General features: G+C 38.1%; 1 protein-coding gene across 2 annotated transcripts in view; it reads right to left on the bottom strand.

Annotated features, from left to right (window-relative positions):
- Window positions 1–12,361: 12,361 nt before the first annotated feature.
- The window catches only part of LOC120518865 (Fc receptor-like protein 5), a 35,988-nt gene continuing 26,887 nt past the window's right edge, over window positions 12,362–21,462 (bottom strand). Inside the window, exons 9-12 of one of the 2 annotated variants that reach the window (XM_039741867.1) lie at window positions 20,902–20,961; window positions 20,776–20,819; window positions 20,414–20,475; window positions 12,362–12,770 (exon numbers count right to left, since the gene is read on the bottom strand). In XM_039741867.1, coding sequence (XP_039597801.1) covers window positions 12,632–12,770; window positions 20,414–20,475; window positions 20,776–20,819; window positions 20,902–20,961 — 305 coding nt within the window. In that variant the 3' untranslated portion in view covers window positions 12,362–12,631. Of the gene's footprint in view, window positions 12,771–20,413; window positions 20,476–20,759; window positions 20,820–20,901; window positions 20,962–21,462 lie in introns of both variants that reach the window. The other variant, XM_039741868.1, reaches the window with a different exon arrangement.

Here is a 21,462-nt window from a genome sequence, read left to right as displayed (position 1 = left end):
AATAAAACCCAGATTAGTGAGGTGTTGCAGCACTTGGTTGTCCTTCTGGGCAGTTATTTCATCTTCACAAAGGTTTTTTGGAGCTCTGCCAGAGGAACTATTAGGTTCTTGATCACCTCTCTTATCGAAGACCCATTTCCCCTAGTTACTCAGTTTGGGTAGGTGGCCTGCTCTAGGAGATGTCATGATTGTTCTTACATTTAAGAATTCTGAAGGCCACTGTGCTCTTGGGAACGTTCAATGCAGCAGCAATTTTTTGTAGCCTTCCCCAGATCTGTGCCTTGACACAATCTGGTCTCTAAGCTCTGCGAGAAATGATTTTGGTTTTTGCTCAACTGTGGAACTTTCTATAGACAGGTATGCGGCTTACCTAATCATGAACACTTAATTCTTATTGACCATAGGTAGAATCCCAACAAGGTGATTGACAGAATGGGATGGACCTGCATCAAATTTCACGTGTCATAGCAACTAATCTTAATATTTAAGTCAATATTTCATATTTAAAAAAAATGTGCATACATTCTTGAAATGCTGTTTATGCTTTGTTATTGAGTGATGTTTGAGGAGGGAAAAATTCATTCAAAAAATCTTTATCAAAAGGCAGCAATATAACAATATGTGGAAAAAAAGCAAAGGGGTCTGAATGCCTCCTGAAGGTACTATTATTACTTGTAGTGTGTATGGCAAGTGGTGGGACTGGACCACTTACTGCTGCTGCAGCACTAGACTCATCCCTAATGCAATTTAAGGGAAAGCAGCCGATAAAGGACTTGCCTTGGCATTTGAAAGACCTCCCCAGTTTTTTCAAACTACACTTTTGTAATTATTTGTGAATTTCCAAGCTTTTTGACATCTCTCATATAATTCTTACATTTGATAATCTCCAGCTTATTTTAGTCTACCCTATTTAGTTCAATTGATTTTTACTTGTGTCCCTGTTCTAAATGCAGAAACTTTTCTTTCATTTATCCAGTAAAGTTAACAAGATCAACAAACAAGATTTTTGTGGGTAAAGAAAGACTCAACATCAAAGACCTAAACATAATCCTGCCATGAAACTAACTAAGGATAAAATCCTAAACAAAACTAAAAACATTTATATAAAAAAAAAAAAAAAAATACACATAAACAAAGGAAAGATTTGCTTGTTAAAAACCCCAAAAAGTAGAATAACCAGAGGCTAAGCTGCCATCTTTATATATGCTGGTAGTGATGATGTCAGCAGTCACAAGTGTGGGGTCATATGACCAAAAACAGTCGATCAAGCCACAACAAAGATGGCCACCAAACTGAAACATGACCTCACCAAAATGGCAGCTGGCTGACGTCTCGATCACAAAAATATAAATAACAGTCATAAACACAAAATAACAGATGAAACTGATTAAAAAATATATAGACGATGTGAGGGAAAATATTTCAAGAAAACGATTAAAAAAAAATTTTTAATTGAAAATGAGTGCATATTATTGAATTTATTAAAATTAAATAACATTCCATACAAGCAAGTCAAGTTTTACTAAATTAGGTTCGAAAACAAATCAACCCCCACCCATGAGAAACTGAGCTAGGCTAACAGAGTAAAACTTTAATAGTAGGAAAGATAAGTACATAAATAAATAAATAAATAAATACAATAAAAAAGGGAAGAGAATCTGTTTCCTCAATTTAAATGCTTATTTTAAAATGTTATTGATCAGATCCTCACAGGTTTTGAAAAAGTTTTGTACAGATCCTCTATTGATTTTTTCTCAGATAATATATAACATCAGTTACCCACTGACTTAAAAGAGGAGAGTTAGAATTTTTTCAGTTGAGCAAGATAAGTCTACGTGCCAATAGCGTAGAAAAGGCAATTACAATTTGTTTGTCCATCTCCACTTTAAGCCTCTCTGTGAGGCCACCAAACACAGCTGTTAGTGGGTTAGGATGGATTGTGACTCCAAGGCTGTCTGAGAGGCATTTAAAGATTTTGGTCCAAAATGATGTTAATTTGGTGCACATCCAGAACATTGTGGCCCCAAATGAGGCTGGAACTTGATTGCAACGTTTGCTGGTTGGATCTCGCCCTGGAAACACTTTGGACAATTTTAAACGAGACAGATGTGCTCGATATATAATTTCAAGTTGAATGATTGTATGCTTTGTGCATATGGAGCTTGAATGAATTCTGTGCATTGCTGGCCTTCAACTCCTTTTCTGGGATGTTGAGTGAGAGATCCTTTTCCCACTGTACTCTGGGATCTTTGAAAGGGAGAGACTGTAGAAAGTTTTTATAAATTACAGAAATGCTGTCAGAGTTCTCGAGACTGATCGATATTTCTTCTGGAATAAAGGTTGGTGGGAGGTGAGGGAATTGGGCAGGTTCTGTTTAACAAAGTGTCAAATTTGAAGGTAGTGAAAGAAATGTGTTGCTGGAAAGTTAAATTTAGAGTGTAATTGTTCATAGGATGTAAAGACATTGTCTATGTACAGATCTCTAAGTGATTTAATCCCAGATGTTTTCCAGACATTAAAAACTGCATACGTTTGAGAGGGTGGAAACATATTATTGATTTAATCGAGATAAAACAGCATACAGACTACCTTCCTGTCCAAGGTTGTTTCTAATGTTCATGATTAAAGTTAAAATTGAGCTTCTGAATTGAAGATACTACTCTCTGTAGTCATTTGTTCGTGGTTAAAGTTTCAGGAAAATTATGAATGGATTTGGTTCTTAATAAATCATCTAACAGTGGCCCATTGGGAAAGTTAACAAAAATGGTAATTTTCAAAAACAAGCATTGCAGCATATGATATGACAGGCAGAACGTTGCAGATAGGACAGTTCTGTCTGGTGCTTGCAATACAAGTGTTGTCATGGCTGGGACTTTCCTAGAGAATGTCTTGTTTATGCTGAGTCCCTTGTAGGGGCATTAAGCAGGGTACCAGCCTGATAGAGAAGGACAAGTAACATCTGGGAAGAAGCAGAATGTATCATTCCAGGATGCTAGAAGATGGAGATACTGTTATCAGGCTTGCCTGAACCTTGCTGAATAAAATTGAGTAAGGACAATGAAGAAATGTCAGATGTGATAGTAATTTCTGGCTTCAAGAGGACATAAGATCTCAGAAGAGAAAATAAGGGGCTATCTGTCTTCAAAAAGAGCACAAGCACTAGAAGACATGCATTTTAGATACTATATGAACTTTGTAGACTATTGCAAGACTCAGGGGTGCAGGGGCACAAACAGCTGCTGAAAGGAGTTGTAGTGTGGTGGCCAAAGAGGAGACAGACGTTTGTCCCAACTACTGAAGTGATTTCAGTGCTTGCCTAAAAGTGACCTCAAGATGATCAGATGAAGAAAGGCAAGGGTATTGAAAGAGTAAAAAGAGAGGTGGAAGGTGAAGAGGTAAGTGCTTTTACGTGCTGGAGAAGTGGGTGAACCTCACCAGCAGATATGCCGGATTTTAAGACATTGGTCACAAATTGAGTACTGTCATGCTTTGACTTATGTCTCCATTTGGAACCGGCCATTTTTCTAATTATCAAATTAGCTGTATGTCAGTCACAAGGAATGCAGGTCGTTGCTATTGAAGCTGTTTGGGTCTGGTGGGGATCCCTGTTATCCATTTTCAACTGCTGGTACAGAGTAGTACAAACCGATCTTCCAGTCTCTGTGTAAGGCACTGTTTTTCAACCACTGGTCATGCCACTGGTGGGCTGGAGGTAGCTATCGTCGGTTCACAAGTGGGTCGCCTAAGCCAGTGTTTCTCAGCCTTTGGGTTGTGACCTGGGTGGCCGCCAGTAGGTTGCTGGTTGTCGTCACTGGTTCACAAATGGGCCACAATGGGCCTTCTAAGTGATTGGCAGAGGTGTATGATGTTTCGGCATTTCTAAGTGAGATTGTTTTAACCAGAGGGAAACCTCCGCTGATGCTCATTTAACTAAGGAGACTGTTTGCAATTGCTGCTAGTGGGTCATCTTTGAAAGTAAAAAGGCAAAACTGGGTTGTGAGGCCATAAATGTTGAGAAACACTAGTATAAGGGAAAGTGGTATGGGCTAGATGCAAAAGAATTAGCTACGTGGAGCAGCATTGATCAAACCAAACCTTAAAGAGCCCTCCAAGTGTCAGAAGACATATGAGACCCTGTGAAATAGCAATAATAATAGCAAAAGATGTATTACTGTGGATGGTTTTGGTGACTCCTATGGCCCTCAGCCATAAGAAAGAAAAGCCTTAACATGGTCAGTCATAACTAAGTGCATTACTGTACATCAGGGTTTTTATTGACTGTTTGTGAAACTGTGGACAAATTGACCTTCAGTTTCTTGAAACACCTCAGATATGCATAAATACAAGAGGAATTTTCTTCCTGATAATGTTTTCACATGCCTTTCTTTAACTGTTACAATATATCTGTAATACTGATACCATGTGTCGTGGATGGTAACCAGTGAATGAGCTGTTATTTGGAAGGACTTCTGAAAAATGAACAAGGGGTCATGAAGGACTTCAGTTCAGCTCAAAAATTCATTCTCAATTCGTTGCATTGTCCTTTCATTCATGAGAGGATTTTTCCAGAAATGGTTTATTTAACAATATTTCAGCAACAAATATATATGTTTGGGACTTTGTGAATATGCAACTGGATCTGTGTCATATTGATTATAGGACTTGCTACTTAAACAGATGATTGGCATGGTTTTCTGTTGTTCAGTGTTGGTTACCATTGATGCATATTCCATCAGGAATTTTGTTATCTCTGTTCTCTACAAAAACATGAGATTGATCATTTTTCTTTACTATTGCTACAATCAAAACAGAAAAAGTAACATAAAAAAATTATCATTTTTTGGGTGGTTTATTACTTTAATGGAAGGCTTGGTCTACAACAGTAAATATTTTAGCAGTTTTCTTCAAAGGGAATGTAAGGGTCAACTTGTATTTTTAAAAGATGATTACTTAATTTACAGTCTGCTGGCCATCCATCTTTCCTTTCATTGCCTGATCTTCTTTTTCCAGTACAGGATAATGCTTTCTCAAGGTTTGTTCTGCTAATTGAAAATTACTGACTCTTCTTTCTCTATAATTTCAGTGAGTTATACTACAGTGAATGGGATTCGATATGGAATATCAAGCCTGGTGCTAATTGTCCTGCTGATCATTCTGATTGAGTGTTTCTGGCACAAACTTCACTCCATCTGCAGACCTACGGAGGACGTGTGTTCTCCTGGACCACAGGATTCAGATATCTATCTCAACATGTGAATGAAACTGAGACGAGAGCCTGCTTCAACTGTTCCTGTTTATTTTAAACAAAATGTAGAAAAAGAAAGTCCAAAATGCAGGGCTACATGTGAAGGAGCTAAGCAAAAAAAATCCCACCCCCTAGTTTATAGTCTAGTGTCCTATACTTACTAACATTAGAATTTATCTTTCTGGTAACCTTTTTTTAATTAGTAAGTCACACTCATTACACTTTAAAACATTCCTACAATAAAACAAGAAGAAATATAGAAACAGTAAAGTAAAAGGAGTATCTTGGAAGCATTCACTTTCTAAATGTTTACATTTTGGACACATTAGATCAGGGGTTCCCAATACGCGATCGCGATTGACCGGTAGATCGCAAAGGTAGTGCAGGTAGATCGCGTTGCATTTAAAAAAATAATTTTTTAAACATTAGTCTATCATATATCCTTCATATAGCATTTGCCACTTCATTGGCATACAAGGCGGCCAGTCTGAGATCTCTTTTCTTCTAACAAACTGGTCATCCCGCACACACGATCAAACGCGTAAGCTACTGCAAAACCCTGGCTGTGTTCTAGTTAGCCTTCCAATTTATATCGACTAAAGAAGGGATTTTAAAAAGAAATAGTTTGTGGAGGGTATGGGCTGGATGTGGAATTGGAAGAGGATTTTTTTTTCACAATGTCACAATCGAAGTGCATTTGTTTGAAGTCCGAGGTTCGATCCCCAATGAGGGGTGCAGTGGAGTGTGCACGCCTGATGAGCCCAAAATAGGGCAAAACACATGTCACGTACTCTTTGCGTTATTTGACAGTTAACTATGTAACATTCTATGATCTGCTTCTCGCAACTGAGCGGGCACCCGTGGCGGATGTCTGACGACTTTCAGAAAAACCACACACGTTACCTGGTAGGTAACCACCCATACAATCAGATTTTGATACAGACTTCAGACTTCGAATGTTTTATATATATATACTGTATATATATATATATATATATATATATATATATATATATATATATATAGTTTGTAATGTAGGTAGATCATTTCGACCTGGTCATTTTAAATGTAGCTCGTAAGCCGAAAAAGTGTGGCCACCCCTGCATTAGATCATCAGGAGATGATTAATTATGGCCTGTTTCATATAAAAATGATTCCTTTTCTGTGACTGTCAAGGGTGTTGCGCCAATAAAGACATAAGATTCGGAAAACACATTCACAACTCCAAATAATATTTTTATTTATCTTTTAAAAGAGAAACATTGCTACTTGTTCTTTTCAGCATGAGATTTTTATAGGTTTATACAGAAATATTGTCTTTCTACACTTTGACTGCTAAATATAAATTAACTCGTTCATTGGTAATCTATAGAGAGATTTTCTTGTAAATCATAATCAGGGCCAAATATGAGCATACAGTAATTATGGATAACAAATGTAATTAGAGGAGAGGGAGCATCTGAAATAAGAATGAAAGTGTGTCATCACAGAACAGAATGTTTCACTTTCAGTTTGTAGCGGTTGTGAGGATACTAAAATTCACACTGAAGACGGTGAGTTATTTAGTTTATTACATGAACCCTAGAAACACACCCACCCTTGATCTGTCAAGTACACTCCCAAACGCAGAGACACTTATAAGCAGCTCAATAAACCAACAAATAGTAATGAATATATTAATCAAGTACTAAAAAAAAACAATATTACAAAGAACATGTACACAAAAGCTCTTTCCAGTTCCACAATGGTGATAATCATTAAAAAAACCAAAAACAATTAACAGTAGCCACAAAGTCTAGCACAGTCCAGTACAGCAGGAGCAGATGATGATGAATGTGAGAAATGGAATCCCTGTGACTGGCCCTCTGAAAGAAATGTAAAGTTTTGTCCTACCAGTTTCCCGTTGCAGCCTTAGGACTGGAAGTGATTGGGAGAACTCACCAAACGAAGACAAAGCCAACCAAGATGAATTCACTCCGACAAGTAGGCATAGGACAGTACATACATCCAGACAAAATTGTAATCCAATTTAGTTGTAGTTTGTAATCCAATAGCGTGTGTGATGAGTAGAAACAAAAGTGACAGATAATCACAATCCCCTCACCATCTTTTTGGTTCCTTTTTAAAGAGCCTGTCTGATTAATCTTCTTCCCAGCAACCACTGAAATCTTCCAATCTGCCCAATAGTGTTATACTGCCGGGGCTGCTGGGAGATGTAGTCTATCATAAGTAGCGCTACCACAAGTTTGTTTTTTATTAGCTACGTTTTGGATAACGTTTATTTTTCACAAAATAATTTACATGTGCAGAACCAGAACCATCTGAATATCTCTGAATGATTAGCCCTTATCACGACGAAGTTCAAATGGACAATGCAACATTCAATTGTAACAAATAGTGCAAGATTTACATTGTCAGACCTGGCAAAGTCATTGTGCAGCTGGAGTGTACAAAGAATTTTCTGTTTCATGACGTAACTCAAATAAATTCTTTTCGGAGACGAAATACATTTTTATTGCTATGTTTGCTTCATAACAAAATGTAATCTAATTTAGCAAAATTAAAAATACACCCTGAATTTACATTGGAGTCAGGAACAAATTTACATATTTTCACAGTGGCAGTCAATGTTAAAAGAGAAGTGTAAAGTCCAATATGTTGAACTGCCTGGCCTTCTTCTTCATTATATTTATGGTGACTCATCTACCAGAGGAAGGCCTCCAACTGTGCTGGAGTGTGAGGTGGATATGATAAGAATGACTTCTACCACACAAACTCATCTTCCATTACTCCACTCTCAATATATCTCTCACTCTTAAACATCTTTTACACAGTTCTTATGACACAACATATTCCACAGTTTCTGGTGGCGCACAAACATCACAATTTCAATTACTATGTTCTCTATAATAACTGAACTAATGTGTCCCACCTTTACATTCACCTCTGACTTCTTTTGCAGGAATATCACAATTTTGATCCACTAAAAGACCCAACGTGAGTCTCCGTCCAAGCAAACTGAACCACTATTACGATTCATATCTAACCACACAACACTGAACATGTGTCCAGCAGCAAATCATGATGACAGAAGTGAGTGGAATTCAGACTCTGTAGCACTGATTTTGAATTTATTCTCCAATTTGACTTCCTCTAGCAACTGCACTCCTATCATTAATGGAGTCACCACAGCTGTATGTACTGCTTGGTCCCAAAGTTACATAAAACAATGAGATACAGCTACTCGGCAGGTCACACTAGCAAGTGAAGCACTCATCATGTGATATCTCCTTGGAGCAGGGATTGGTGGGTATGTCCACTTCACCTTGCTAATTGGCTACTGGAAGGGAGGGTATTTAGGAGTCAACCTTCTGCTGAGAGTGGCTTATGCATTTAAATGCACAATGAAACCAATAATGAAGATCATATGATCTTCATAAAAGCAAATGTTTCTTTAATCAATACTGTAAGCATTCTAGGAAGTTATGTGGGTGAGTTTCATAAAATAACAAATACATACCCAGGAATCATAATGAAACAAAACTCTACTGGCCCCTATGGGTCACAGTGAAGTGGGACTCTTCTGGGCAGGCTGGTGAATGTTATGTTCTGTCCTGCCTTTTGTGGAGCTTTTTGGAAGCCTCACACCATTTTTGCTGTGTTTGTGACTGGTAATCACAACAAGCATGTTACAGAGAGACATGCTGCCAGTATAAAGATTCAGCAAGCCCTTGATGCCATGACTTACTACATTTTATTTTTTCTTCTGGGTGATTCAAAGATGATGATGATGATGATATACTTTAGTAAATGCTAATCAATTGCAAAACATATCACCATGTTACATAAAAGAAAACTCATTTAGTAAAAGCATGTAATAAAACATCATTTTGCGGTATGAAATTATGTATGTAAGTTGATAAATTTGTTGTGTCTTTATTTGTGACTCAGATAAATCAATTTATATTTGTGTTAATTCATTGATAAGAACAGCAATGGCTTGATGTTTAAGAACCCGCAGTCTTTAGGACTGAGTGAAGAATTTTATGACAGGGTCGGGAGAAGTGCCTATGACCAGTTTGGCAAGTGATTCTCTGCAGGACTCTCTTGGTCAACCTTCACAGGAAAGCCAAAGTACCTAGCTGGCAAGCATCAGCTCAAGAAACAGTTTTGGGAAAGGTATTGTGTGCCCCCACTGGTCTGAAGTATGGCTGTTTGGGATTGGATTGAATCAGATGTCATTCTGTAGCACAATGCTGTATTGGTGTAAGGATTTAGACAACAAATTGTTTTACCACTCCCTCTCTCTTAGGCCGGAGTTATACTTCATGCGACGCGATGCATGCTGCAGCGGACGCTCCTGCTACGCAAGCGTTGTAGTGTTTATACTTGCGCGCGTACTTTATGTAAATCTGGAGGAATCCACCAGGTGGCAGTGTGAGATATTATCACGGTGAGAACATGTTCGGCTTCTCTGTGTTGTGAATTGCCTAAAACACCTACTAAATTCCGATAACACCTTACCGCAATATCTCTGAAAAGGATGTTTATTGATTAAATCCATAAATCCAGGGATGTATGTGTCCATTCCAGGAAGCATTGGGCACGAGTGAGAAACAGTCCCTTGACGAGGCCTCAGCTCATCGCAAGGTGAATACAAGCATACACATACACTAGTGTCATTTTAGCGGCACCAAATCCCCAAATCTGCATATCTTTGGAAGGAAACCGGAGCACATTTTGGAATACAAGCAGGAAATACCAGCAACATAACTCCCTGCGAGACAGCAGTGCTATCGCTCCGCCACCGTGACACCCCCATGTGTGTAATTATTCCCCCATGTGTGTATTTATTAACAGTATTCATTATTTAAACGAAATTATATGTAAAATGTAACATGCACATTTTAATGAATTTCATCATGAAAGTGATATCAAGTATAAATCTAAAGATTCTAAATGTGCAGAGAGTTGGAATATCATACATTTAATTTGTTCTGTTTGGCGATCTATTGCTGCTTTCTGCTGCTGAAGCAAAATGCCGACATACAGATGCATTCGTGGTGCTTTTATATTCAAGCGTCGCATATTCCCGATCGTAATGACACGATATATTTTAAAAGTCTCACATACCATCTTTTGTGCCGTCTATTTTTTATTGTTTTACTTTACCTGCCGTCAGGTCCAAGAAGCTCGTAGCGATTAAAAACAGGGATGACGCTTACGACCGTCTGCTTTAATGATAAAGTAAACTACGAGGTTAAAGTGGACATTTCGAGATTAAAGCCGAAATTTCCACTTTAATCACAAAATACACGTTTTCACCGTGTCCTTTATTTTTTTCTCAGTGGCTCAAATACAACGCTATACATTATGTTGCTGTTGTTAAGTTGCAAAAATTAAAACATAAAAAAGACATATATAAATGACACGATACATTTTAAAAGTCTCACATACCATCTTTTGTGCCGTCTATTTTTTTTTTTGCAACTTCACATCGGCTACATAATGTATAGCGCTGTACTTGAACCATTCGTCAAACAGCAAAATGCGCACATCGATCCCCGTAGGATCTCCATAGAGGCTTGCTGTCACATGTAGATAGTAAACAGAGACTCTGATGTCACGTTCCGACTTTTACCACACTGCGCCCCCCGACTTTTTGCTGGTACTGCAACTCGCGCACGCGTCGTGTTAATTTCTGAGGACCTGCTCAGAGGACGCGTGAAATGAACACTGGGAACGCGTAGCAGCCATGATGCGGGCGCGTACGCATTCTGAGCGTGAAGTATAAATGAGCCCTTACACCATCATGATGGAGGAGCATCTCACACACCATGGACTGAAAAGAAGACCACGCTGAGAAGCACAACTCAGCAGCCATATTGAGACAGGCATGCGGCCTGTTCTGAAGAAAGCAGACCACAAATGAGGACTTAACTAGAGACATTTTAAGTAACTAACAAGTCAGTGTGCTGCCTGAAACCACACATCAGCATTTATCAGGTTGTATGGTTGCCAATATTTACTTGTACTTTGCTTATTGTTATTATTTATGAATATTATCAATAATACATTATTTTAAGTTTAACTTGACTCCTGCTTATCTTTTACTCTGTGTAATTACCCGAGGTTATAAATGTAGAAGGGAAGGTGGGGAGAAGTTATAAAGTACAATACCTTATAAACAGTGCTAAATCTATGGGATTTGAGGCATTCTGACAAAGGCTACACCAGGGGTGCCCATTACGTCAATCGATCGACCGGTAGATTGCAAAGGTAGTGCAGGTAGATCACGTTGCATTCCAAAAAAAAAATTTTAAACGTTAGTCTATCATATATCCTCCCTATGGCATTTGCCATTTGATTGACATACAGGGCGGCAGTCTGAGATCTCTTTTCTTCAAACACACTGGTCATCGCGCGAGTTACTGCAAAACTCCGGCTGTATTCTAGTTAGCCTTCCAATTTATATCGACTAAAGAAGTGATTTAAAAAAAAATGTTTGGGGAGGTTATTGGCTGGATGTGGAATTGGAAGAGGATTTTTTTCTCTCACAATGTCACAATCGAAGTGCGTTTGTCTGATCTGTCAATCTATCATTGCTATTCCATGTGAAAATGTGGAAAAGGCACTTTAGAACTGATCATAAAAACTACGAAACTGACTTTCTTCCAAAAAGCGATCTGAGAAAGAGAAAGAAGAGGGAACTAAAATCGCAGATAATCAGACAGCCGTCATTTTTTACTTGATTCAAAAGCTCCTTGACTGCATTATTTGGCTCTACTTACTTATGCGAGTCAGCCTTTTCCCACATGACGATTATTAAATGCAACTAGAGTAGTGGCCATAAATGTATTGAATTGTTATTGTCCCATAAAGGTTATTCAGTTATGCAAGGTACAACAACATATATTTTATGTATAAAGTATACTCAATATATATATATATAGCATTTTTAATTTAGATAGATCATTTCGACCTGGTTATTTTAAAAGTAGCTTGCAAGCTGAAAAAGTGTGGGCACCCCTGGGCTACACAATAAAGAATACAAAAGGAGAAAGTAGAGCAATATAGAGCTCTACCAAGACAAAACACACATTTAATGAAAATTCAAAACATGTCTGTTTAGTTTATTTTTATACACAATAGCAATATATACTGAAGTCAGGTGCAAGCGTTTTCACTGATTTACAAACACAATATAGCCATTGAAAAACAAATAAATCAAAGCATATAAGAATTCATTTTTAAATGGATAGCAATTGCAAGTAGGAGAAAGGCTGAATTTACTTATAAGACTGGACTTTTGGGTTCTACAATGAAGTGCAAATAATATGTTTAAACAAATTCACATCCATTTAATTGTTAATTGTGTAGCTGCAGTCACTTGCATACAAGAGTATTCATCCTGTTCCACCGTCGCGATAGGCCGCTGTCATGAAATCTTGACTTTGAAAGCATAAGGGTGCAGATCATGAGCTTGATATTCCAGGAGTCCCATGTGAAGCCAGAGTCCTTACATCTGGTAAATTAAAGAGAGTCAGAGGTAAAGGACCATTAGTAGCTGGGACTATTACAGTGGTCCTGCAAGACCAGGGCTGAGTAGTTCTGGTTCTGAAATGTCATGAAGGCTGCTGGATTTCTTCCTTTCTTAATGTAATGTAAATGTTATTGTTGATAAAGCTACTCCTTTAACCCCTGGAAAAATGAGCCAATTACGTGCAATTTGTGTTATGTTAATGTTATTATGTGTAATAGAAACAAATAAACACCAAAACATCAACATAAATACAGGAGGGAAGGTATGTCTGGTGTCCAGTGCTGTAACGATGGAGCTATGTTTTGAAATAGTCACCAACACACAACCCGACGTCACAATCGGAGTAGATGATGCGTGTTTCAATGCAGATGTTCTTATATTTTTGCTGATTCTTGCACAAGAGAGATTCCATTTTCAGTGCCTGATCCAAACGATCGATGCTGCCTATTGGGTTATTATAGGCTGTCACAGTGCAAAGCATTCTGACTTCAACATTTTCCAATGACACAAACATTGACAGTTGCTGCATTGTGAACAACAATTAGGGGCCTAATATGTATCTTGTCCTTCCACTTGATTACAATCATTTTACCCTTTTTCTACCCGGAGAATTCACTGAATTCACCAGGCATATCAAGGCGGTTTGATCAAGCAGTGCCGTATGCATATCCGTGTCAACGTCTGATAACCAAGTCCTATTTAGTTAGTCCAGATTCAGTTTGTTCTAAAATTGGCTTTACATTGTTTCAAGGTTCCTCCCCACTCATGAATACCGATGAATTACCATAGAGTGGCAAAACACATAGAAGTATTTGTGATTGGTTTGCAGTATGATGTTATTTTATCCACTAGATGGCAGTAGCATACTGTCCCAAGTGCTGTATGGTTTAACTCTGTACATGTGAGCAATGCAGCTTAACCTGAAAGAATTCCAAGCCTGAGAGACACTTGCAGTTAATGCCAATGAGGTTAATCAGAAGACTCACTCTAGTTTGCTGTCTGCCTTCCAGGAAATTAATAATAATCTGACTTTTATTTGTCTTTAGAACATTAGAATGCTCTAGACGAGAACAGGCCATTCAGCCCAACAGAGCTTGCCAATCCTATCTACTTATTTCTTCAAAAAAAATTCAAGTCGAGTTTTGAAAGTCCCTAAAGTCTTACTGTTTACCACACTACTTGGTTGCTTATTCCAATTGTCCATCGTTCTTTGTGTAAAGAAAAACTTTCTAATGTTTGTACGAAATTTACCCTTAACAAATTTCCAGCTGTGTCCCTGTGTTGATGAACTCATTTTAAAATAGCCATCTCGATCCACTGGACTAATTCACTTCATAATTTTAAACATTTCAATCAGGTCTCCTCTTAATCTTATTTTGCTTAAACTGTAAAGGCTCAGCTCTTTTAATCTATCCTCATAACTCAACCCCTGTAGCCCTGGAATCAGCCTCGTCGCTCTTCTCTGGACCTTTTCTAGTGCTGCTATGTCCTTTTGTAGCCTGGAAACCAAAACTTCAGACAGGACTCCAGATGAGGCCTCACCAGTGTGTTATAAATGTTGAGCAGAACCTCCTTGGACTTGTTCTCCACGCATTGTGCTATATAACCTAACATTCTGTTTGCCTTCTTTAAGATCTAGAAAAACAAATATTACTGTTCTTTCTTTTAGCACACAGGAGTCTATTCATTTTCTACTTTTTGTGCCTGATTTTGATTTAGTTGCTTGTAAATATATTTAATGAATAACTGAAAAATGCACTTTGTGTCACTTTCCTCTCTATGTGTCATTGCCATGTCGTCAAAACTATTAGCAGGGGTCATTATCAAAAAAGTCAAACCGATCTGTCGTCAAACCAAGAATGTCACACGAAATTTAAAGACTGAAATGCTTAAAGAAACAAATGTATTCGGAAATGCTGTAACAGAAACAATCTTCCACCTAAACACTATACTTTTACATTTACATTTATGTTTTGAGCGAGGAATTCCTGTGCTGACCTTTATAGGTTTGCACAGATAACGCCATGTGTTGCACACTCCCATATGATTATGGGACTAATTATCTTAGCAACGTTTGACGCAATCATTAAAAAATGGCAGTGCCCATAAATAAAATAACAGACACTACAAATCTGTACAGTAGCTAGCTAAAAATAAACCTCAAAATTAGATTTATTGGTTAAAAAGTATATTCATCTATCCATCCATCCATTATCCAACCCGCTATATCCTAACTACAGTGTCACGGGGGTCTGCTGGAGCCAATCCCAGCCAACACAGGGCGCAAGGCAGGAAATAAACCCCGGGCAGGGCGCCAGACCACCACAGGGCACGCATACTCACACACACACACACACCAAGCACACACTAGGGACAATTTAGGATCGCCAATCCACCAAACCTGCATGTCTTTGGACTGTGGGAGGGAACCGGCAACAACAAAAACAATTTAACTGTACAGATATCCCCAAAAACCCCTGGAGAGAAATATTTATGAACAACAATTTTGGTAACACTTTAGTTTAGGTACTGCAAAAATGCGTCTATTATGCATTTACTGTTATGTAATGTTGCAAAGTATCAGTAGATAGATTACCCATCTCTGGCATATTTACATGATGGTAGAATTACTTATTAACATGAAGGATTCACATGTTTTATAATAAATTAGCTGTGTAAGCCCGTGCTGTAAAAAGCCCAGGGTCCTACAAACTATTGAAATCGTCAGAAAAAAAAATGAAATGTAGAGATGTCATTGTAATTGAAAGGAACTACTCTGGGAGTCCCTCTCCTAGGAGAATCTGTTTTGCCGATATGCTCGCCTCGCTTGTGCATTAGTGGTGGGAAGGTAAAAGTAAAAAGGATACCATTTTGCCGATGCTAGCAGCTAAGCGACTTTGTCTTTCTTCGGAGTTTATATTTTGCAGACGTGCTAGCCTCACTTGTGTTATTAGTGGCTAATCAAGTTTTCTGTTTCCTTGGAGGTGGATCTCTTATCCTGACTCCACCTCTCACTTCCGGGCGGGACAGACAGATAGACACACTTCCACGCGTAGACGTTTATATAAAAGATATATAAGATCAAGAGCAACGCGTCTCAGTTAAGCCACCTCAGACCACTCCAAAGTGAAGTTTTGTTAGTAGGTCACATCGCAGAGATGAATAAACACTTTACTGATGTTTTCTAAGTGTTGTAATGTCCCAAAGAAGCCTCTGTTAATGTCTTGTTACATAAGACTAAATGAGAAATAGATGCATTTTTGCTGTACCTAAACTAAAGTGTTAAACGATTGTTATGACATTTTGACCAAATCCTTAGTTTGTTCAGTCGCCAAGCAGATGGCAGTGCAATGAACCTGCCAGATCAGTTCAGGAGAGTCATGCCAGAAAAACCTCATGATTATGCATTAGCACTGCTCTGGCCAGGTCATATAAAATTGTCCCTAAGTTAAAAAAACATTCCTAATACACTACAGTTTGCGTTAGATGTTACATATTATGTGCCTCCAGCTCACTAAGTTTATGTACATGAAGGCAATGACTGAAAATTACAGGAGGAGTCGTCTAATGTGACATGGCCTTTCATTGCTTTTAATGAAAGATTTTGAAAATAAAAAGAAAACAAATGTTGGTGAATTGATGGGTTTTAGTCTATCTTAGCCTGCTTGGTTGACAGAATATCTAATGAAACTTGTTAAGGGTAAATTTCGCACAAACATTAGGAAGTTTTTCTTTACACAAAGAACGATAGACACTTGGAATAAGCTACCAAGTAGTGTGGTAGACAGTAAGACGTTAGGGACTTTCAAAACTCGACTTGATGTTTTCTTGGAGGAAACAAGTGGATAGGATTGGCAAGCTTTGTTGGGCTGAATGGCCTGTTCTCGTCTAGAGTGTTCTAATGAATATGTACACTTAAAACACACGAATTGGTTTTCTAATTAAGACATTCATTTCTTTTAACAAAAGCCTGCTGTGACTGCGGCCATTCAGGACCAGGATTGCCCACCTCTGTGACAGACCAAGAATCAAAGCACTGGGAGCCTTCATGCTTTTGGTGGCTGCCTCTATGCAAGATGGGGAATAACAAAATATCTTTACAGAAGGTCTCTCCCTCTCCCCCCTATTTTTAATATTTATTATTTTACAATTATGAATGGTTTTAATGTTATTAATTACTAATGTGAAGATGTGGCCGCTGGCTTGTTACTATAAATTTTTGAATGGATTTGTAAATTAAATTGAGGAGATTCTTCCGTCAACGCAGAATGAAGTGTCATCTCTCCTCAACTGTGAATTTGAGACACAGTCACAGGACGTTCCTAAAGGATCTGCTGGCTACCTACATCTGTAAAACCTGAAGATGTAAGAGACTCTGCAGAGCATAAAGTGGTTTATAGTAAATATTCCTGTATTCACCTGGTAGCACTAAAATCACTGCCGTCTAAGGCATTTCTGTACACCCTATTGGTGGAGCAGCTCGACTGAAGATGGAAAGGACAATGATCAGGTGTGAGGATAAAAGTAAGGTGGAAAGTATTCAAACCTGACCTGACTCCATATAACGAGAAGTGTTTGATTACATTTATATGAGTTGTATGTACTGTTTACATCTCATGATGGGTCACAGTGAGTACAGGTCCTGTGACATTTTGGGTACTGCAGAGAGCTGGCCTAAACGCCTCTTATTTCTGATGTTATTTTAATTCTGGAATACAGTGGAACCTCGGTTTGCGAGCATAATTCGTTCCGGAAATGTGCTCGCAATCCAAAACACTCAGTATATCAAAGCGAATTTCCCCATAAGAAATAATGGAAATTCAGATGATTCGTTCCACAACCCAAAACTATTCATATAAAAAGGATTAATACAAAATATAACGTAAAATACATAATACAAATTAACCTGCAATTTACCTTTAAAAAGAATCATGGCTGGTGTGAGTTTCTAAACTCATGTGGAATTCCACCCAACGGGACGACACGCTGAAGAGTGTCCCAAAGCAATCGCAGTCTCCCAGCGCTGTAGCAGTTCGCCGTATAAGCGCATCCAAAAAGATCAAGGAACATTATAAAGATCCCGTTGCAATAATTAACAGCGCTGTTGCTGTTTCAAACTGAATAAACTGGTGTTTATTCAGCTGGTGTGAGTCTAGTACTGAGACTCAGCTTTGTGTTTTGGGGAGCAAGATGAGGACTCGCACTTCACAGCACACACGCAGTCACAATGCTGTAGTAAACAGAGAGAAGATAAGAAGAGAGAGAGAAGCGCTGTAAATAGAGAGAAGCGAGATAAGAAGAGAGAGAGAAATAAGGAGAGAGAGAAAAGACGATGAGGGAGCGAGCAAGATAAGGAGAGAGAGAAAAAGAGGCACTGGGCGAGCGAGCGAGAGAGAGAAAAAGACACGATAAGGAGAGAGAGAGAAAAAAAAGACGCACCGATAAGAGAGAGAGAAAAGACACGATGAGCAAGCGGCGAGCAAGATAAGGAGAGAGAGAAAAAGACGACGGGCGATGAGCGAGAGAAAAAGACGCGAGCAAGATAAGGAGAGAGAGAGAGACCAACCACCATCAGCTCAGTTGTGATCACATGACGCTCAGCAGACAAAGTGTATCCATACTACTCGTATTGCAAGACATCGCTCGTTTATCAAGTCAAAATTTATTAAAAATTTTTGCTCGTCTTGCAAAACACTCGTAAACCAAGTTACTCGTAAACCGAGGTTCCACTGTAGTTCCATTCGATGGATTGGAAAAAGCAGGAGCAGGATTGAACATTTATGTGGATAAGCAACAGTGAAAATGGGAACAGAGTACAATTAAAATTAAATGTGGACTGAATTTGGCCACATCACTGCCCAGGAACATAAGTAATATCATCCTTGCTAATTCTGCAACAGACATGATTCACTCTGTTACCAATATGTTGATGATGAATCATTCTGAATTCTGGTGACTTCAAACAAGGGAGCAAGCGTTTATTAGTCATATTCCATTTGTGGACACTACAAGCTGGAGCTGCTATATTCAAATGTTACTTACTTTTAATATAAACCTGTGGTATAATCTGGACAGGCCTGACCATCTTACTGCCATTTACGAGCCTGTTATTGGCAGCAGCAGCAGCGCCAGAGGTTCTTATGTGTGTTTGGGAGGTGCGTTTGTTTTTATTTCAGTAAATATATACCAGCTGTGCTACATGTCTAAGACAAGTCGAGATCTAAATAATGAACGTAAACCTCAGTGTTGACGTTTGCAAGCAATACTTATGTCTCTGTACATGCTATTTGGATTGGGATTCATAAAAGCAGTGTTAAAATGTATGATGCTCAGTCTGCTGGAATGCCAAATGCAGTGCACTTTATTACTCAAAATGGTAGTGATACGCCATCTTTTGGAATGACAGAGACAGAGAAACCCAATGGAAACACAGATACACAGACACTTGTCCTTTAATATATTTAGTAGCAGTGCTAACCATCTAAGACAGGTTGAAATCTAAATAATCAACATAGACCTCGGCATTAAAGTTTGCTGTGCACCATGCAATACCTGTGTCTCTGTTATATTTTATTTACGATGGGATTCAATAAAGCAATGTTAAGTTGAAATGAAATTGATTTATTTACTTAAAACGTATGGATACGCCATCTATTGGAATGGCAGAGACAAAGCAACTGGACGGACACAGATAGACACACAGACACTTATCCTTTTATTAAGCAGAATATATATTATATATACAGTATAAGTGGGTTGGAAAATGACTTAACTGTGCTATATGTCTATGACGGGTTTAAATCTAAGTAATCAATGCAGATCTCAGCATTAACATTTGCAGTGCACCATCTATTGCAATGCCCTTTTTTAATGCATATTGGATTAAAATTCATTACATCTGTCATTCCAACAGATGGCACGTCATAAACATCTCTATAATAAAATGCATTACTTTAAATGTTTGTAATGCACTATCTATAGGAATGACAAATGCAAAGCATATATGTCTGTTGTACATCAACTGGAATGGGATTTGTAAAAGCAGTGTTAATCTTTGTGATGTGCCATCTGTTGGATTGACAAATGCAATGCACTTTATTGCTACAAATGTTTGTGATGCATCTGTTACAATGATATACACATAGCAACCAGGTGGCAACACAGATACACCGACACATAACCTTTTGTACAGTATACTGTATATACTGGCTCTGCTATATACTGTATATACTGGCTCTGCTAAGTAATCAACATAGACTTCAGCATTAATGTTTGCAGTGCACCATGCAATACCCATGTCTCTGTTAGATAGCATTTGCTATTGGATTTATAACAGCAGTGTTAATGTTTGTGATGCCAACTATTGAAATGACAGATGCAATGCCTTTTATTACTGAAAACATTTGTGATATGCCATCTGTTGGAGTGAAAAACACAATGCATTTTTTTACAAAAAATGTATGTAATGCGCCATGACTTGAAATGATAGAGACACAGAAACTGGATGGACACTTAGGCAGACACACGGACACTTATTCTTTTATACAGGTATTTTTGAGCTGCAGCAAATTTGAATTTCCCCCTAAGGACAAATAAAGTATCAACTATCTACTAAAATCCATTACCCTGTTGTGTCTTGGAAGAACTGTAGCATAAAGGGCACTGGTATCACTTTCACGATGGCCACCTGTGGAAATCAGAATGGTATATAATAATTACAGCAAGAAAACATCAAGTGAGGATACAGAAAACAAAATCACGTTCCTTTGAATTTCGGTAATAACTTCAGTAAAAAGACCTCTCGATATCCTTTTGTTTCTAACAGGGCAAGATAAAGGGACAACATTAGAAAAGGAGACCACTTTACTGCTTAACTGGGATTAAATGTACTCTTCGCACTTATTGATCTGACTGACACATACTGTACTACCAGACTGGGACACAATGAGTCTTAGAAGTGTAGATACGAACCTGGAAAGACTCGGACCTCGGAGTAGATTGACGCAGGGCTGGTCTCCGTATGATGTTTGCCTGTGAAACAAAAAAGACAGCTGTAAAGTGGGTGAAAATTAGCACCTCAGACAAAAAAATAAAATAAAATGAAGGCACACACCTTTATTATTCCTTGTGGAAAAGTCCAGTAGTTCAGAATATGTGACATCTGAATGATCAGCTGAAATATAATGAATGTACATTACATTTTATTCTGAACTTCTGTCAACATGCCACAAAATAAGTAAGGTTATAATTTTAGAGTATGTTGATTGAGTTTATTTTGTCACTATGCATATTTTTGTGTGTTGTGTGTTGTGTTATTTAACTGGCAACTTTACATTGTTCTTAATATCCAAAATGCCTTCTTCATCACAATGTCACAAAGAGAGTGGTCAGGTAACTGATTTGTGTTCATGTGGGCTCAGGTTTCTTATTCTCCCACTAAGAATGGAGGCCGAAATGACACAAAGGCAATACTGTGAGCTCTTAATGATTTTTTGAAGCCAAATTTGTCAGGAGTATTTTTTTTTTTAATCATTTTTGTTTCTTATTGTTTTGGATTTTTTTCACAGTTTTGTAAATGATGTCATCATGGTTACCCGACACACACAAGTACCGTGGGTGAAGCCATCACTGAAGTCCTATAAAAAATGGTGACTAACACTTTGAAAAAAAATAA

Source organism: Polypterus senegalus, chromosome 18, assembly GCF_016835505.1.
Source record: "Polypterus senegalus isolate Bchr_013 chromosome 18, ASM1683550v1, whole genome shotgun sequence".
NCBI classification, from domain to species: Eukaryota; Metazoa; Chordata; class Cladistia; order Polypteriformes; family Polypteridae; genus Polypterus; species Polypterus senegalus.
The sequence above is the reverse complement of the archived record's forward strand: the minus strand, read 5'-3'. Positions and strand labels throughout refer to the sequence as shown.